General features: G+C 34.4%; 2 protein-coding genes across 4 annotated transcripts; one reads left to right on the top strand and one right to left on the bottom strand.

The window, feature by feature from the left end:
* Window positions 1-69: 69 nt before the first annotated feature.
* On the bottom strand, window positions 70-3,695 carry LOC140047417 (negative elongation factor B-like). 2 transcript variants are annotated; one of them, XM_072092438.1, is made up of 7 exons: window positions 3,615-3,695; window positions 3,404-3,503; window positions 2,123-3,033; window positions 1,728-1,830; window positions 1,253-1,348; window positions 530-1,021; window positions 70-201 (listed from the first exon to the last, which is right to left on the bottom strand). In XM_072092438.1, exons 3-7 carry the CDS (start codon window positions 3,010-3,012, stop codon window positions 70-72), a joined length of 1,713 nt encoding a protein of 570 aa, XP_071948539.1. In that variant the 5' UTR covers window positions 3,013-3,033; window positions 3,404-3,503; window positions 3,615-3,695. The 2 variants fall into 2 exon arrangements, with proteins under 2 accessions (XP_071948539.1, XP_071948538.1); XM_072092437.1 differs by having other exon boundaries at window positions 3,610-3,694.
* Window positions 3,696-4,232: 537 nt separating this feature from the next.
* On the top strand, window positions 4,233-16,515 carry LOC140047416 (mitoguardin-like). Of its 2 annotated transcripts, XM_072092434.1 has the most exons (11): window positions 4,233-4,323; window positions 5,018-5,198; window positions 5,512-5,817; window positions 7,317-7,387; window positions 8,148-8,360; window positions 10,320-10,429; window positions 10,849-11,008; window positions 11,264-11,362; window positions 11,901-12,035; window positions 13,838-14,008; window positions 14,407-16,515. In XM_072092434.1, the coding sequence occupies exons 2-11, from the start codon at window positions 5,039-5,041 to the stop codon at window positions 14,545-14,547; spliced, it is 1,566 nt and encodes a 521-aa protein (XP_071948535.1). In that variant the 5' UTR covers window positions 4,233-4,323; window positions 5,018-5,038; the 3' UTR covers window positions 14,548-16,515. The 2 variants fall into 2 exon arrangements, with proteins under 2 accessions (XP_071948535.1, XP_071948536.1); XM_072092435.1 differs by lacking the exon at window positions 4,233-4,323 and having other exon boundaries at window positions 4,709-5,198.
* Window positions 16,516-16,806: the final 291 nt, after the last annotated feature.

Genomic DNA, 16,806 nt, shown 5'->3' with positions numbered 1-16,806 from the left:
TATTATTATTAATTTATGGAAATGTTGAAATATATATACATATATATATAGTTTGTTAGGCCTGTTGATTCAAAGCGGAGCTGGTGTTGGTACACTTAGCAGAGGTGAATCTAGAGGTTCGGCCTGCTCTACAGGGCTTGGATTATAGGAGCTGATTTTTTCTTGTAGAGTTGAGTACATGTCCTTTGTAATCTGACCACTCTGCAAAATAATAATGATATAAGTAAGCTGTTATGGTTCTGGTAAAAGAAAAGAAACTCAAGAACTAATGAACTTCATATAAATTAAATGAATTTTGTTGTCTGAGCTGCTTCTTTATCTTTGCCAAGTTTGATCTCACAAGGCATGATTTTATAATATATTTCGTGATCTAAGATAATCTTGCAAGTAGTAACCTCGCAAGTTATAAGGCATGATCTCATAAGGCATGATCTTGCAAAATGTGATCTCGTAAGGCATGATTTCACAAAGTATGATCGCGCAAGGCATGATCTCATAAGGCATGATCTCGCAAATCGTGATCTCCTACCTTTGGTAGTGGTTCCAAGTCTTTCATAAGTTTTTCCAACTTTGTTGTTGGCAGTTTGTGGTGAATATACGTCAACAATCGCATTGCATGCCGACTGACGTTCTCATGGTTCTTTTTCTTCATTAAGAATTTATCAAATATGGTCGTGTTGAAATCGTCAGAAGCAAACTCGTCCACCATCGGTATAATTTTTGCAACAAACGCATGGAGAAACGTGTCCTGGTAGGCACAACTGCCGTCAAAGAGTATAAGGAATGGTAGAATTCGTAACAACGCGTCTCGGTTTTTCTGTCTTGCGATATATTGTACATAGTACAAACACACTGTAGCTGCAACACGATCTTTTTTTGTCGTCTTTTTGATGATTTCTGGTAATAGTTTTAAACTTGGATCCGTTTCGGTTTCATTTAGTTTTTTATTTAATGATCGTGTTTGATCATCAACAATTAGAGACATAATGCACGGAAGAAATTTTAATATCACGTCATGTTCCTAGAATAACGGGGTAAAAACAAAACAAAAATAATGAGATGATATTATTAAACATGACATACAAGCTAATACAATATTTGGCAAAAAATTTTACAGTAGATAATTAGATAGAAAAAATCAGGCTAGGGCAAATTTTTTCACATTATTTCAGATGTTTCTTCATTTCACATTATTTACTCTCTGTATTATTGCTGGACTGTTTTGATTTTCTCATTATATTCATATTATTACCATTTTTGGTTCCTTAAACACCTGACTGTCAATCATGTTCCAAGCCTTCACTCCTAACGTTAACATCCTCATAAGTAGTGCTAGGTTAGGACTTGCCTGAAGAATATAAAATCATGAGTACAATACATAACTGGTAAATAAAAAACAATTGATTTGGCACTGTTGTAAAGTTGTACACTAGTTCTAGCAAAGGTAGGCAAGAGATCTACTAGGAAAATTGACTTGTTGGATTGTCACTTATGGTAAATACATCATTTAGTGTTACTTAATCAGGTGGGGCTTGCTATCTTATGCTTTTGCTTTTTTTTGTTTATTCAATTTTTTTTTTACCATAATTTATTTCTTTGGTATGTACTGTATTTGTTAAGGAAAATAAACGTTGAAAACTTGAAATGAAAATATTTGTAAAAAGGTGTGTTAAAGAAAATTACAAACACTTGTTTTTAGCATTGAAATGCATTGTAAATGATTTTACCCTTGGTATGGTGTCACTGGCTATGGAAGACAGCATTGTGCGGATAGTACTGTTGGCTATCGTGTGAATTGCATACGGATCGCAAAGAATCATCGACAGGTCCCTGAAGAAATAAAGTGAGTATCATTACTGTATTTTTATTTCAAACCATTTAAAATAAACAGAGTGATAGAAATACTGTATATTCTTAATTAATTTTTTGTTATTGGGTTAAATAAATGTAGCCAGAATTAAGTGTTAATTCCATACAGTAGTGAATCTAGCTTACATCATATTACCAAAGTGTTTTTAATATGGTGTTTTGGTCACCGGTAGCCATTTCTAATATCTTCTATATTTCATAAATTTTTATAAGCTTTTAGGAACAAAAAAAGTGCACACTATTAAGTCCTTACCCAAGTACCGTCTCCTGTCCTCGTCTAATCCCATCAAGGAATGTTTGTAACTCGCGCGCCCTTTTCTCGTCCACAAATTTCTCCCTTATACACGCGTCTAAGCACCACGTGAACTTGTGACAGGGGTCAAGCGATGTTATTTCATGAACCTCTAGATCGTGAAGCGACATTAATAGTTCTGCACGTAACGTACAATAATGCACGTTTTTAGTTCTTAGAAACAACGTCCTTAAAAATTGTAGCACTCTGTCGTATAGTTTTACGTTCTTTCCAACCATGTTTGTTAGTGTCTGTATAACATGCCCTTGCCGTCTCGTTTTCGGTGGTATAACAAAAAACATCTGTGAATTACCTGGCTCGTAACCAAACAGACTTTTTTCTTTGTCGGATATGTACTCGGCCAACAACGGTGAAACTTCATCACCAAAAAGAGATGAGTTCTCTTGCCAAATCTGTCTCTTGACTTCTGTAGCTGCGGCTTGGTACAATTCTCGTTTTTCAACCAGAGTGTTCAAATATTTCTCTGGAACTTCTGGTAAGTGCTTCATCATTGCCATCACAACCGGCTGCACGGATGATATTGAAATAAGTGGAAAACTTTTCGCCAACAAGTCTTCGATTTTTTTATACCGATCTTTTTCATCACTACTCGCAAGTTCCTGAAGCCGACTTATCAATTTATCACTGAGTTCCTCCATAATGGATTGGTGGAATTCTAACCGGTTGATTCCATGAAGATCCAAGAGCGGAAGGGCATAGTGAAGTGATGGCAGAAGAATGCCATTTTCTGACTGGAAGCTCTGGATAGCCTCCACTGGGTTTGTACAGTTTGTCAAAGCTTCCCGCAGTTCATCACTGCCTGCTATACCAACTTCTTCGAATCCTGACATAATATCTTCGTAATATTACAGCTATAAAAAAAAATTATTAAAAGTTCCAAACCATGGCATAGTAAAAAGTTAATCACTCACAAAAATATTGTGTGGTATATATTTTTTTAAATTAATTATTAATTGATTAAAATAAAAAAAATTAAAATTGTGAAGTTAATGGAAATATTGTTTTATTTACTTGTTGAGAAAGTCTCGACTATCTAGGTTAATTTATTCTAAAATAGCGCCCTCTATACAACGGCAAAGTACACAGTCAAAATATGGCTGCCGTGTCGCTACAGTGAGACCGGTCTTTGACATTTATTCACATTTGTTGCCGATAGAATTAATCGAGATGTATTATTTCGACGCGATGTCTTCTAGATATTTCAAGGAAAAATAATCTTACCTTCAATACAAAAAATATTCAAATTCTTACACGGTCCACATGACAAAAAGGTGCTTGAATTATTTGTGTAACAGCCAGCTGTCGGTGATTTTCGTTGAGCCTTGCAAAGAAAATTAAAGAAAAAATCCGGTTTAAATTTGTCTAAAGCGAACATTAGAAACCCTAAAAAATCTATAGTAGATTGATATATATAGTTGTAGCTTTACATTACAATTAGGCAGGTTTAAAGAAGCAGAAGACAAAATATCTTCGGACCGTATTTTATCTTCTTCTGTTTTGGTTTCAAGATGGCCGCCATGTAGAAAAATTAGGACTCGCGCGTTCTTAATTGAAAATTGGTGGCGCTATGCACATTTTTACAATTTTAATAAAAATTATAATTACTGTAATATCAATCATTTTTTAAATTGTAATTTACTGTATTATAAAAATTTACAAATTATTTTAATTATTATATTTTATTAAATTTAAACAGAGAACTTCATGATCAATAACGTTAGCAATGTCAATTGAAACAAAAATAATAAATATACAGTACTGAGTAGGCCTTTATTTTTTTAGGCTAGCTAGATTGCCTAAAAAAATTCCGAAAACACGGCGTTTTTAGGACAGTTTTAATTCTGTTTAGTTCAAATATCTTTTATTCTTAGATGTTTTATGATGATATCTTATATCATTTATTGTACGTACCTTTTATTACCTGTATTTTATTAATTAAATTCTTTTCACAATTATTTAATTGAGTAATCATTATCATGACGTCACGTCGCACATGTGCGTACCGTACCGCCGTTATTACGTCATTAATTCTAGATAGGGCAAATAGTGTGCGGTATCTATCGGCGGTATTCTTGTTACTAGGCCTAGGGCTAAAGTAGGCCTACATATGTCTTTCAAATGGAATTTGATTTTGTTTTAAGGTCTATTATGAGCCTCCTTATTTAAATGACCATTATTATTAATGATACATTACTAGCCTACTAGCCTACTACTAGGCTAGGCTATCTACTATACTACTAGCCTACCTAGCCTACTTCTCTTTTTTTAGGCCTACTACTACTACTAGCTAGCTAGGCTAGCCTAGACCCTATTCCTATACTTAAATTAACTAGCGGCCTAGTCTAGACCTAGTGGGATTTCGACCTAGCTAGCTAGAGGGGTAGGGAGAGTAGGCAGGCTAGGCCAGGCTAACCTAGCCTAGGCCTAGGGCCTAGTAATATCAAAGTTAAAAAGTGACAATTAAAACTGCATTAATAATATATAGACGCACGCACCACCAGTAATTGTTGGGCTTTTTAATTAAGGCCTTAATTATACATACCTACTAGCTTGGCTCCACAACATACACCTACTCTACTACTACTAGTCTAATCCTTACATATTCATCACAAATAGGCCATATTATGTGTAGGCCTATCGGACACTAACCCTATCCCCCATCCCTTCTCCCATTTCTAATAATGTCTTTTGTTTGTAAACAGGAATCTAGGCCGAATCATACATTATGATTAGCAACGAAGTTGCAGGATAACTGCTTCTGGTTGTACGAAATCATCATCATCCTCTTTTTTTTTCTTTATCTTCTTTCTGTAATTCAATATTTTGCTTTTTTAGTGTATGTAACGCTTTAAAACTATGGTGTTGATTGGACTGAAAACTAAAGTAGCTTTGCTGTCTGCCTTGTCTGCACTCACAGGCTTGATAATAGCAGCCAGTTATTTGCGGCGACGTAAGCGAAGGGTTAAGAAAGGTAATGGCCGCTTGCCACATCCAAAAGACCTCAAAGCTAATGGCTGTAAGTATGTTTATATAAATCTTATTCTGTCTGTCTGTCTGTCCAGTGAGTTGTTATCTACTGTCTTTGGTCCGCTTTTAGCTAGTTCACATATACATGTTTCCCATTTAAGAGAAGAAGAGTAGAATTAGTGAGTGAGCCTGATGACTGATGCAGTGGACTGTGACAGTTGTAGCAGAATAAAAAGAGGAAAAAAGCACATAATTTTAACTTGGAATTTTAATTTTGGAACTTACAAACAAAACTGCAAACTCTTTATTTGATATGTAGACATGCCTTTACTCACATCACTTGTAACTGTATTTATTTTTAGATGTGGTACGACCAAATAACTCCAGCCAAATCTTGAGTCCAATAATTGGCTCACCTAAATCACCTGCTAGGTCAGGTCGAAGGTCACGTTCCCGCCAATCTTCACACTCCAGAACGTCGAGCATGGCTAGCTCTGTTGTAAGTGCATCCATCCCAGCAGTAAATGCTGCAACTTCACTGACGGAAAATTCAAACCACTCACTTGAGGACGCCGATCGAACTGACACACCTCAAACAAGTGTTGCTCAGAATGGAGAGTTAACGCCCACAAATGAGGCTAGTGCAATTCAGAGATTATTTCAGATGGGTAAGTAAGTCATATTGTATGCAAGATAATTTATAATTACACGATAGAGGTATTTATTATCGTCTTCAAGCTATTACTTGAAACTGAGGAAGTCCTCTACGGACCCACGGTAGCCAGCAGACAATCCCTCTTTTAGAATAGTATACCAAGTTCTACGTGCACTGTATGTACCCAGGACCAACGATTTTACATCCTATCCAAAGGACAAGGCAATGATGAGAGTAAAGCATCTTGTCTAAGAATAAATCAAGGCACGATCTTATGCCTATCGCATGCTAGTCCGATTCCCTTATAATTACACCCTCTGGTCAATACAGCACCAGATATTCCTATGCCTATCGCATGCTAGTCCGATTCCCTTATAATTACACCCTCTGGTCTATACAGCACCAGATATTCCTATGCCTATCGCATGCTAGTCCGATTCCCTTATAATTACACCCTCTGGTCTATACAGCACCAGATATTCCTATGCCTATCGCATGCTAGTCCGATTCCCTTATAATTACACCCTCTGGTCTATACAGCACCAGATATTCCTATGCCTATCGCATGCTAGTCCGATTCCCTTATAATTACACCCTCTGGTCTATACAGCACCAGATATTCCTATGCCTATCGCATGCTAGTCCGATTCCCTTATAATTACACCCTCTGGTCAATACAGCACCAGATATTCCTATGCCTATCGCATGCTAGTCCGATTCCCTTATAATTACACCCTCTGGTCTATACAGCACCAGATATTCCTATGCCTATCGCATGCTAGTCCGATTCCCTTATCATTACACCCTCTGGTCTATACAGCACCAGATATTCCTATGCCTATCGCATGCTAGTCCGATTCCCTTATCATTACACCCTCTGGTCTATACAGCACCAGATATTCCTATGCCTATCGCATGCTAGTCCGATTCCCTTATAATTACACCCTCTGGTCTATACAGCACCAGATATTCCTATGCCTATCGCATGCTAGTCCGATTCCCTTATCATTACACCCTCTGGTCTATACAGCACCAGATATTCCTATGCCTATCGCATGCTAGTCCGATTCCCTTATCATTACACCCTCTGGTCTATACAGCACCAGATATTCCTATGCCTATCGCATGCTAGTCCGATTCCCTTATAATTACACCCTCTGGTCTATACAGCACCAGATATTCCTATGCCTATCGCATGCTAGTCCGATTCCCTTATCATTACACCATCAGTCTGGTCTACATTATACAACACCCGATATTCCCAGACAGTTAGCATGATTGCTTACAAATACCAGTTTGAAGTGCAAATCCTGTTTCTGTCATAGTCCCAAAGCATATAATTCTTGTGCCAATTAAACTAAATGGGTATATTTTTCATCCTGCAATAGGTGTTTTATAAAAATAAAATAGTATAACACTAAGATTCAGTAAACTTGTTTGTATATTACATAATATTTTATAATAATTTTGCTTTCTAATTTTATGTTTTTATATTCTGGTCTCTTTGTTCAGGAATGGATTCTTTTGACGTGGCAGTAGAATATTGGGAAAATGCAATTGACAGTGCTCCAAATCCACCTCAGGTAAGTCCACCTCAGGTGCCAAAATGCAATTGACAGTGCTCCAAATCCACCTCAGGTAAGTCCACCTCAGGTGCCAAAATGCAATTGACAGTGCTCCAAATCCACCTCAGGTAAGTCCACCTCAGGTACCAAAATGCAATTGACAGTGCTCCAAATCCACCTCAGGTAAGTCCACCTCAGGTACCAAAATGCAATTGACAGTGCTCCAAATCCACCTCAGGTAAGTCCACCTCAGGTACCAAAATGCAATTGACAGTGCGCCAAATCCACCTCAGGTAAGTCCACCTCAGGTGCCAAAATGCAATTGACAGTGCTCCAAATCCACCTCAGGTACTAAACTTCCATAATGCATTTTCAAAAGGGTAATAGAGTTGTGCATTTGTATCTCAAGTAATACGTTCTAGTTGTGTTGTAAAGGCTTTATTGGAATTCTCAACGTGATATTGGATGACTTTCTTTCTGCAAACTCAGATGGCCAAGAATTATGGAAACTAAAGAAATTGGTCTATTTTAAATAGTCTCGCATATCATATTTCATTGCCCATTAAACAATGTATCAATACTAATTCATTTAAATTAAAAACTTTAAATTTTAAGACATATTTTATCTGGTTTAATGCTTTATACTTTATTATTGACATTTATATTAGTTAAGTATAGTTTTATATATATTTGTCATTTTAACGAAGCCCTTCCAGCTTGCCTATGAGTTCAGCTGGAAGAGAAACTGGAAGATCTATAAATAATATATATTTTTCAGAATGATACAGATGCAGAACTTCTAAAGAAGCTTGATGAGCTGCTCATAAAAGCATACAGTATTCAAGATCAATGCGAGGAGGCTGCCCTCAACATTACCCAGTCACCAGTAGTAGAATCCGATGACCTTGCCAGACAGCTACAAGCTCTGCACCTTGGAAGGCGGGCCAGCGATGAAGGCTCTTCAAGTGATTCATTTGTATCGGCGAGTGAGGTCTGAATTTTTTCTCTATTTGCTTTTTTATTTCAACACAACAAAATAGGTACCTGATGATACAGGATCCCATGGTACATATGTGACTACTGAGACAATTGTCTTTATTTTGATATAGACTATATGAACAGCCACAAGCCATCACTTGGTTGTGACTAATGAGACAATTGTCTTTATTTTGATATAGACTATATCAACAGCCACAAGCCATCACTTGGTTGTGACTAATGAGACAATTGTCTTTATTTTGATATAGACTATATAAACAGCCACAAGCCATCACTTGGTTGTGACTAATGAGACAATTGTCTTTATTTTGATATAGGCTATATAAACAGCCACAAGCCATCACTTGGTTGTGACTAATGAGACAATTGTCTTTATTTTGATATATACTATATGAACAGCCACAAGCCATCACTTGGTTGTGACTAATGAGACAATTGTCTTTATTTTGATATAGACTGTATAAACAGCCACAAGCCATCACTTGGTTGTGACTAATGAGACAATTGTCTTTATTTTGATATAGACTGTATAAACAGCCACAAGCCATCACTTGGTTGTGACTAATGAGACAATTGTCTTTATTTTGATATAGACTATATGAACAGCCACAAGCCATCACTTGGTTGTGACTAATGAGACAATTGTCTTTATTTTGATATAGACTATATGAACAGCCACAAGCCATCACTTGGTTGTGACTAATGAGACAATTGTCTTTATTTTGATATAGACTATATCAACAGCCACAAGTCATCACTTGGTTGTGACTAATGAGACAATTGTCTTTATTTTGATATAGACTATATTAACAGCCACAAGCCATCACTTGGTTGTGACTAATGAGACAAATGTCTTTATTTTGATATAGACTATATTAACAGCCACAAGCCATCACTTGGTTGTGACTAATGAGACAATTGTCTTTATTTTGATATAGACTGTATAAACAGCCAAAAGCCATCACTTGGTTGTGACTAATGAGACAATTGTCTTTATTTTGATATAGACTATATCAACAGCCACAAGTCATCACTTGGTTGTGACTAATGAGACAATTGTCTTTATTTTGATATAGACTATATTAACAGCCACAAGCCATCACTTGGTTGTGACTAATGAGACAATTGTCTTTATTTTGATATAGGCTATATGAACAGCCACAAACCATCACTTGGTTGTGACTAATGAGACAATTGTCTTTATTTTGATATAGACTATATGAACAGCCACAAGCCATCACTTGGTTGTGACTAATGAGACAATTGTCTTTATTTTGATATAGACTATATGAACAGCCACAAGCCATCACTTGGTTGTGACTAATGAGACAATTGTCTTTATTTTGATATAGACTGTATAAACAGCCACAAACCATCACTTGGTTGTGACTACTGAGACAATTGTCTTTATTTTGATATAGACTATATAAACAGCCACAAGCCATCACTTGGTTGTGACTAATGAGACAATTGTCTTTATTTTGATATAGACTGTATAAACAGCCACAAGCCATCACTTGGTTGTGACTAATGAGACAATTGTCTTTATTTTGATATAGACTGTATAAACAGCCACAAGTCATCACTTGGTTGTGACTAATGAGACAATTGTCTTTATTTTGATATAGACTATATAAACAGCCACAAGCCATCACTTGGTTGTGACTAATGAGACAATTGTCTTTATTTTGATATAGACTATATGAACAGCCACAAGCCATCACTTGGTTGTGACTAATGAGACAATTGTCTTTATTTTGATATAGACTATATGAACAGCCACAAGCCATCACTTGGTTGTGACTAATGAGACAATTTTCTTTATTTTGATATAGACTATATGAACAGCCACAAGCCATCACTTGGTTCAAATTACAGTGCATTATTGTATCATAGCAACATTTATTTTTGGTTAATATTATTTTATTTTTGTTTATTATTTTTATTGTAGCTTGAAAATTTAGAGCCATTAGAAAATCATATGATACGAGGGAGACAGCAATTTTATGAACATGCTTTAAAAATTGTTAGGAGTGGGGGTGTTCAAGTACGCACGAACAGGTAAGGAAATTGGATTTGTTTATTTTACTGAAGAACACCACATGCATAAAGTCAATTTACACAGACAAGCGGTAACAGTAAGCGGAAAAACATGTAGCTTGTCCCACATGGAATCTGTATCTATCCTCAGCGGAAACAGTCCGTCCGCTCCGCGTTGTGTGTAAATGGTCAATGGGAATAACATAGATTCTTTATTTTTATTACCGTTACCGCTCGTCTGTGTAAATTTGCCTTAAAACAAATTAATATAAAAAATAAACCCAAGCTTCTATTTTATTTAAAAAGTATAGTGCTATTTTTTTCATTTCTAAATAAAATTAAGTTTATTTTGTCTCAATTGAATCGTCTTACCAATGTATATCATTTCTTTGTCTTTTTTGTCAATTTGATTAACGATGTAATTTATTTTTAACACGCAGGACAAAGATGTTAAAATGTGATAGTGAGGAAGATTTCTTAGCAAAGGTACATTGTATAAGAGAAGCAATGGCTTTGTTGTTGTCGGATGTCACGGTTTTGAATTGGGTAATCAGTTCAGGCAAGGAGATGGTGGGCAGCCTTCTTATACAAGGGAATTATGTAAGTGTATATCCGATTTGAGTATAAGCCCAGGTTGGCAAGTGGGCTTATTCATGGGGAGCAAAATGTAATGGTTTGCCGTAATTGCTGGACAATTACTATAGATGTGAAGATGGGCTTATTTGACAGGGTGGGCTCTTATCTGAATCATAAACATTACATTTAAGTAATGAACCTAATTAGGGATTTACTCGAGGATTTGTTTATAATTATTAAATTGTTGTTAATCAAATTTATGTACAATTAATTTGTCAGGACACTGAACAATTTTCAGAAGCTTTTGATAACATGATTGAGTATGTACAGGGAGCGGACAACTGGAGGGAAATTAGAGAAGAGCTAGAGGGCCGCAAGGTGCGTTCTTAGTGATTGTTGTTGAAAATTTATAATGTAAAATGGTCAACAATTTGTCTGCCAAAATAATACATTTTTTTTTTTATGATATTGAATTGTATTTTTTCTTAATTTTCTACTGTGACATCCCTTGTTACTCGACTTTCTCACGAAGTAAAACAGTCTAGCACCGATGTAAGAATTGTTGTTCGCGTAGCTAAAGCGGCGTCTGAGCCTGTCAAATCATGCACTTTTAAAATCTATAAATGTATGTTAAAAATTATGAAAACATAACCTTAACTAAATATCTGCTGTACCTTAAGTTAAGTGACTAACTTTTTATTTACGAGCTAAAAGTTTCATAAAATAATGAAGATTTGGAAGTAACGTTCGGTTGAAAGTTAATGAAGTACAGTGCCTGTAACGTACAGCTGAGATTCACAGGAATAGAAGACCGGAAATAAAAGGTCAATGACCTTAAAAAGTGGTATTGTTTATTGTAATATGTCATGTTATTCTAACATCTGTTTTGTACATATTTTCTTTCTTTTTTCAACAGGTAAAATGCATGTCTTTCTATGATATAGTGTTGGATTTTTTTATACTTGATTCTTTTGATGATCTGTCGGATCCTCCGTCATCAGTGACATGTATCACGCAAAATCGTTGGTTGTCAAACAGCGTCAAAGAAACGGTAAGAATAAATGTACCTACAATATTTGTAATATATACACCTAAAAGCATTGTTTTGTTGATTATATTGATTAAGTTTATGTTCTCTGTTTATATTTCAACATTACAGTAGTTAATATTAGTAAATTAAAATGCAAATTACTGAAAAAATGACAATGCTGTGAGTATCAGTGGCTGGATGTCAATGGAGATACAAATAAAATAAGCAGACATCTAAATCAAAATAATAAATTAAAACAGCCAGAAAGAATTTGCAGAGCTTTTGGACAACACTAGTCCTTCATCAGTGCAAGTTATTAGGTTAAATTAACCACAAAATCATCATTTTTTAATCATGTCAACTCCTACCTATGCATGGAATATCCATTCAATCACAACACTAGGTACAATACCAATTTTGTTAATTGATGGTACATTTTAATTGTTTTTTTTTTTTTTTTTTTTTTTTTTATTCAGTATATTACACAGAGGCGCCTTACAAGATGGAACCATCTTAGCTTCAAGGCGCCTCAGATAAACAAATACAACATTTTAAAACAACTAACAGAAACATCAATTAAATCTTCCAGAATTAACAAGAAATTGTTGTACATAATAAAATAATAAAGCATTTTCACAATTCGAAAGAAGATCGGAACCAAAAATAAAAATTTCACTTAAAAATGTAAAATTAAATGTTAAAGAAAAATCCTTGGCTAAGATATCCTCAATAATTGAGTTAGCGCTTACAAGTAGAATATCTCTTTGTGTATTATAATTAGGGCAGTAACATAAGAAATGAAGCGGATTCTCAACATTAAAGCCACAAGTACAATTTGGATTGTCCCGAAGTCCATGTAAGAATAAATGCGAATTGAGACAGCTGAAACCAAGTCGGATTCTAGTGTGAATTTGGTTAATCTTCTTATCACCTGTATCATAATAAGAACGTTTTTTTGTTTCAAACAAATTGGATTTCAGTAGCAATTTTTTAAACTCAACAAGAAATGAGGAATTTTTTATTTCATTATTTAACTCATTCCAATGTGTTATAATAGATGGGACAAAAGATAAACGATATGATGTGGTCTTACAAAATGGAATTATTATATTTCGGATGTTACGCAAGTTATAAACTTCAATATTGTCAGAAAAAACAAATAAGGAGTAAAGATACACTGGTGTTAACTTATGAATAATTTTAAAAAACAGTATTAGGTTAAGAAATTGTCTACGTTTTTCCAATGATAACCAGCCTAATTCTTGTCTTAATGCATTATGACTTGTATGTTTCCACGCACCAGTACATTACATATTCTACCTGCAGAAATCTGGATATTTTCTAGTTCATCACTTAATTTATCTGGGATATTACACCAAACAGGAGCTGCATATTCCATTAATGGTCTAACGTGTGATATGTAAATGTGACAGAGAGCCTGTCGAGGTAGAATATGTTTGACACGACGTAGCATATTTAAAGATAAAGACGCTTTGTTAATTACAGATTGGATATGGGAATCCCACTTGAGTTTTGCATTAAGCATTACACCAAGATGCCTATGATCATTTACAAATTGTAGATTTACATTATTGAAATTTAAACTAACATAGTTATCTAAATGTTTACGTGTAAACAGTATAGCTTTCGTTTTGTTAGCATTGAATGTTACTTTCCATTTTTTTTTTTTTTTTTTTTTTTTTTAATTGTTTACCTATGAACAGATATAAAATTTGACTACAATGCACAATGCAACAGTATTGCAACAAACACGCAATCTCTGCATAGCTGACAAATTTTTACAAATTGTTTCTCTATCTCAGGCATTATCTACAGCTATTTGGTCCGTATTAGGCGCCAAACGTAAGATGTTGAGGAACCAAAATGGCTTTTTATCTCGTTTCTATACTCTATCCAATCATATTAGTCCGGCTTTAGCCTGGGGATTTTTGGGGTCAGATGAGAATCTCACAGAGGTCATGCAATTCTTTAAGGTAAATCCACTTTTTTAAAAAGATTCTGTTAGTGTTGATTCAATAAAGACAAAATAACTTGTGTATTACTCTACAGTTTACCATGTCGGTCGGTTGATTGGTTGGTAAACACTAACTCAAATTTGTGCACGCAACTGCAGCCATGTATATGGCCTTGTTAAAAACTATTCTGCTGTATTTATTCGCGCATATCCAATGTTTTCAAAGACAAAAAATGACACCACCGTTTTTCTATTTTAATAGGTGCGATTTTAATATTGATAGCGTGTCTGAGCTATGATTGTTTGCGCAATTTTTATTTTGATGTCTTAAAAATAGGTTTCTTATAAACCAGACCTAGTTTGCCAAAAATAGTTTATTTATAGTTTTTATGTTTTATGATTTATTTTTTTCAACAGGACCAAATCTCAAAGTTTTGTTGCGATATCTTTTCGCTGGAAAAATGTCGTTACTCGTCCGTCCATGAACTGAGCGATGACATCTTTAGTTTGTTCAAGTCGTATAGTCTTGTGGTTTCTGAACGTCTTGAGATGGTGTGAAATGAACTTTTTCTGCAACAAAAATCAAGAAATTTAACCGCAGTTTATAAACTTAAACCAATCAATCTTGTTTGAGTAGAAAACACATATTTTTATAAAACAAATGTTTTTGAAGGCTACTCAAGTACAACAGGGAATATTCTCAAATATAGTGAGTGTTTTGTACCTATACGTTGAACAAAGCATCGTTATACTGAGGAAAACCTTGCAATGTTTCTGTGGATCACTCATCCAAGATTGCAGCAAGTAATTTTGTGAATAATTGTTGGAAAATCAAGACAGATATTGTGTATGATGAACTATAGCGTTCTTGGTCACCAAGTTAACCATTCACAGAACTAGATATGGTTTGAGCATACGGCAAAGGAATCCCATCTCAAAAAGAAGCTCCCACACCTTGGTTTGCAAAAGTAATCTTGAAAGGAAGGCCATCTCGAAGAGAAGTCCATTTAAAAGAAACCAAGATTCCTAACAAAGGCTTCTGTTGAAGGTTTTTCAGTATGGCAATTAAAAAATTCTATGCACGGTATTGAGATCGCCGAATGTTAAGGAGAATTTGTAACAAATACTTATTAAATAAATAAATATTATTAGGTCACCTAAATAATATCATAACATTTAATGAGTTTTATCGAAGTTGTGTATTTTAAAGTATAGTAATCATTACCTTTGTCTTTGAATAACAAATTGCCGTATTTTGCCCTAATGCTTTCATTGCTACCAATTAACATTTCTTTGTGGTGGCTTTTCCTGTGCTGGCCAACTTACAAACATTCTTTTAACACAATTGATTTTAATTAAATAATAATACTGTATATATATTTTTATCTGGTCTTCTATTATAAACTAGATGTGTAAGTTTGTTTTGTAAAAGTAAAATGTTCATATATTGTTTGAAGGTTTGCATGGCGAAATCAAATTTTAATATAAAGTTTGCGGTAAACCACGTATATTAGTTCTGAAAAGAACTCTCCTCATCCTGAGGATGACCAAAGCATATTGATCAAAACGTTGACAGTTCTTTTCAGAACTAATATACGTGGTGTACTGCAAACTTTATATTAACATAAAATGTTCACACTGTATCGCAAATATTGTGATACAGTGTGACATATGTGATGTGTATCATAGACCCTATACTAATAACCTAGCTTTAACCTCAACTTCCATGATATATTCTTCACATGTAAGGTTCTGTAAAGCTCTGTCTACACTATCAAATGTTGTGTGCCCATATATGGACACAATGACTTCATATCACTACCATATATGTGTACATCACACTTTTTTAAAATCAAACTAGTTTTAATTTCGTGATTCGACTATTCGACTAGATAATTGTGCAATGTGCTTATTGTTAATCTATGCAAAAGAGTAGAAGAAATAGTGTGCGAATTAGAATGCACTATTACAAGAATAATCCAATAGGAAACACGAAGCTCGATCTAAATATTGATATGACATCATCATGTCCATATTTGGTAGTAATATGACATCATCATGCACATCACATCACAAGTTTGATAGTGTAGACAGAGCTTTAGACATGATTTGACAAATTGGTGCAAAAGTAAAACAAGTTCAGATCTTTTTAAGATCACTTACAACAATGACATACAACACTACTGTATTGTTAAAAATGTACATTACATATGATTTGACAACAACCTGGTGCAAAAGAAAGAAATAATGTTGTTATAGAAATTAAATGCAATGTTAACTAAAGCTCTGTCTACACTATCAAGCTAGTTTGACATATATGGGCACATCACATTTGTTTGGTCAAATGTTGATAGTGTAGACAGAGCTTTAGTTAATCTTCAACTTACAACCTTGTCCTTTTTCGAAAGTACAGAATTTCAGTTAATGAAGATCTTTTAATGATATGTATTTTTGTTAAAATGTAATCTTTTGAACTTACCAATTTAAACTGTAAGCAATAATGTTATTTATGTAATGAATGGAATTATGAAGAATTTTAAAGTTCTCTCCTGTACTTCATTTATGTGTTTAATATAGTACATTCCACCATCCACTAGTTACTATGGCTCTATAAGATGATGATAACACAATATATGCCCATATATGGCAATATTATCTCATAATTATTGAATTTAAAAAAGTGTATATTTTGGCCATTTTCGAAAAATGGCCAAATTTCAACCCTTTTATTTTTTGACATAACTAGTTACTATGGCTCCATAAGATTATGATAACACAATATATGCGCATTATGGCAATATTATTGCATAATTATTG

This window comes from Antedon mediterranea, chromosome 4 (genome assembly GCF_964355755.1).
Source record: "Antedon mediterranea chromosome 4, ecAntMedi1.1, whole genome shotgun sequence".
Taxonomy (NCBI): Eukaryota; Metazoa; Echinodermata; class Crinoidea; order Comatulida; family Antedonidae; genus Antedon; species Antedon mediterranea.
The sequence above is the reverse complement of the archived record's forward strand: the minus strand, read 5'-3'. Positions and strand labels throughout refer to the sequence as shown.

Bases quoted from the DNA above. Each gene is read 5' to 3' on its own strand.
- LOC140047417 (XM_072092438.1), bottom strand. From the start codon at position 3,012: ATGTCAGGATTCGAAGAAGTTGGTATAGCAGGCAGTGATGAACTGCGG. The intron at 1,831-2,122 runs GTAAGGACTTAA...TTATTTCTTCAG, and splicing joins GGACAGGAGACGGTACTTGG to GGACCTGTCGATGATTCTTT. The intron at 202-529 runs GTAGGAGATCAC...ATTATTTTGCAG, and splicing joins ACTTGGAACCACTACCAAAG to AGTGGTCAGATTACAAAGGA.
- LOC140047416 (XM_072092434.1), top strand. From the start codon at position 5,039: ATGGTGTTGATTGGACTGAAAACTAAAGTAGCTTTGCTGTCTGCCTTG. The intron at 5,818-7,316 runs GTAAGTAAGTCA...CTCTTTGTTCAG, and splicing joins TCAGAGATTATTTCAGATGG to GAATGGATTCTTTTGACGTG. The intron at 11,363-11,900 runs GTGCGTTCTTAG...TTTTTTCAACAG, and splicing joins AAGAGCTAGAGGGCCGCAAG to GTAAAATGCATGTCTTTCTA.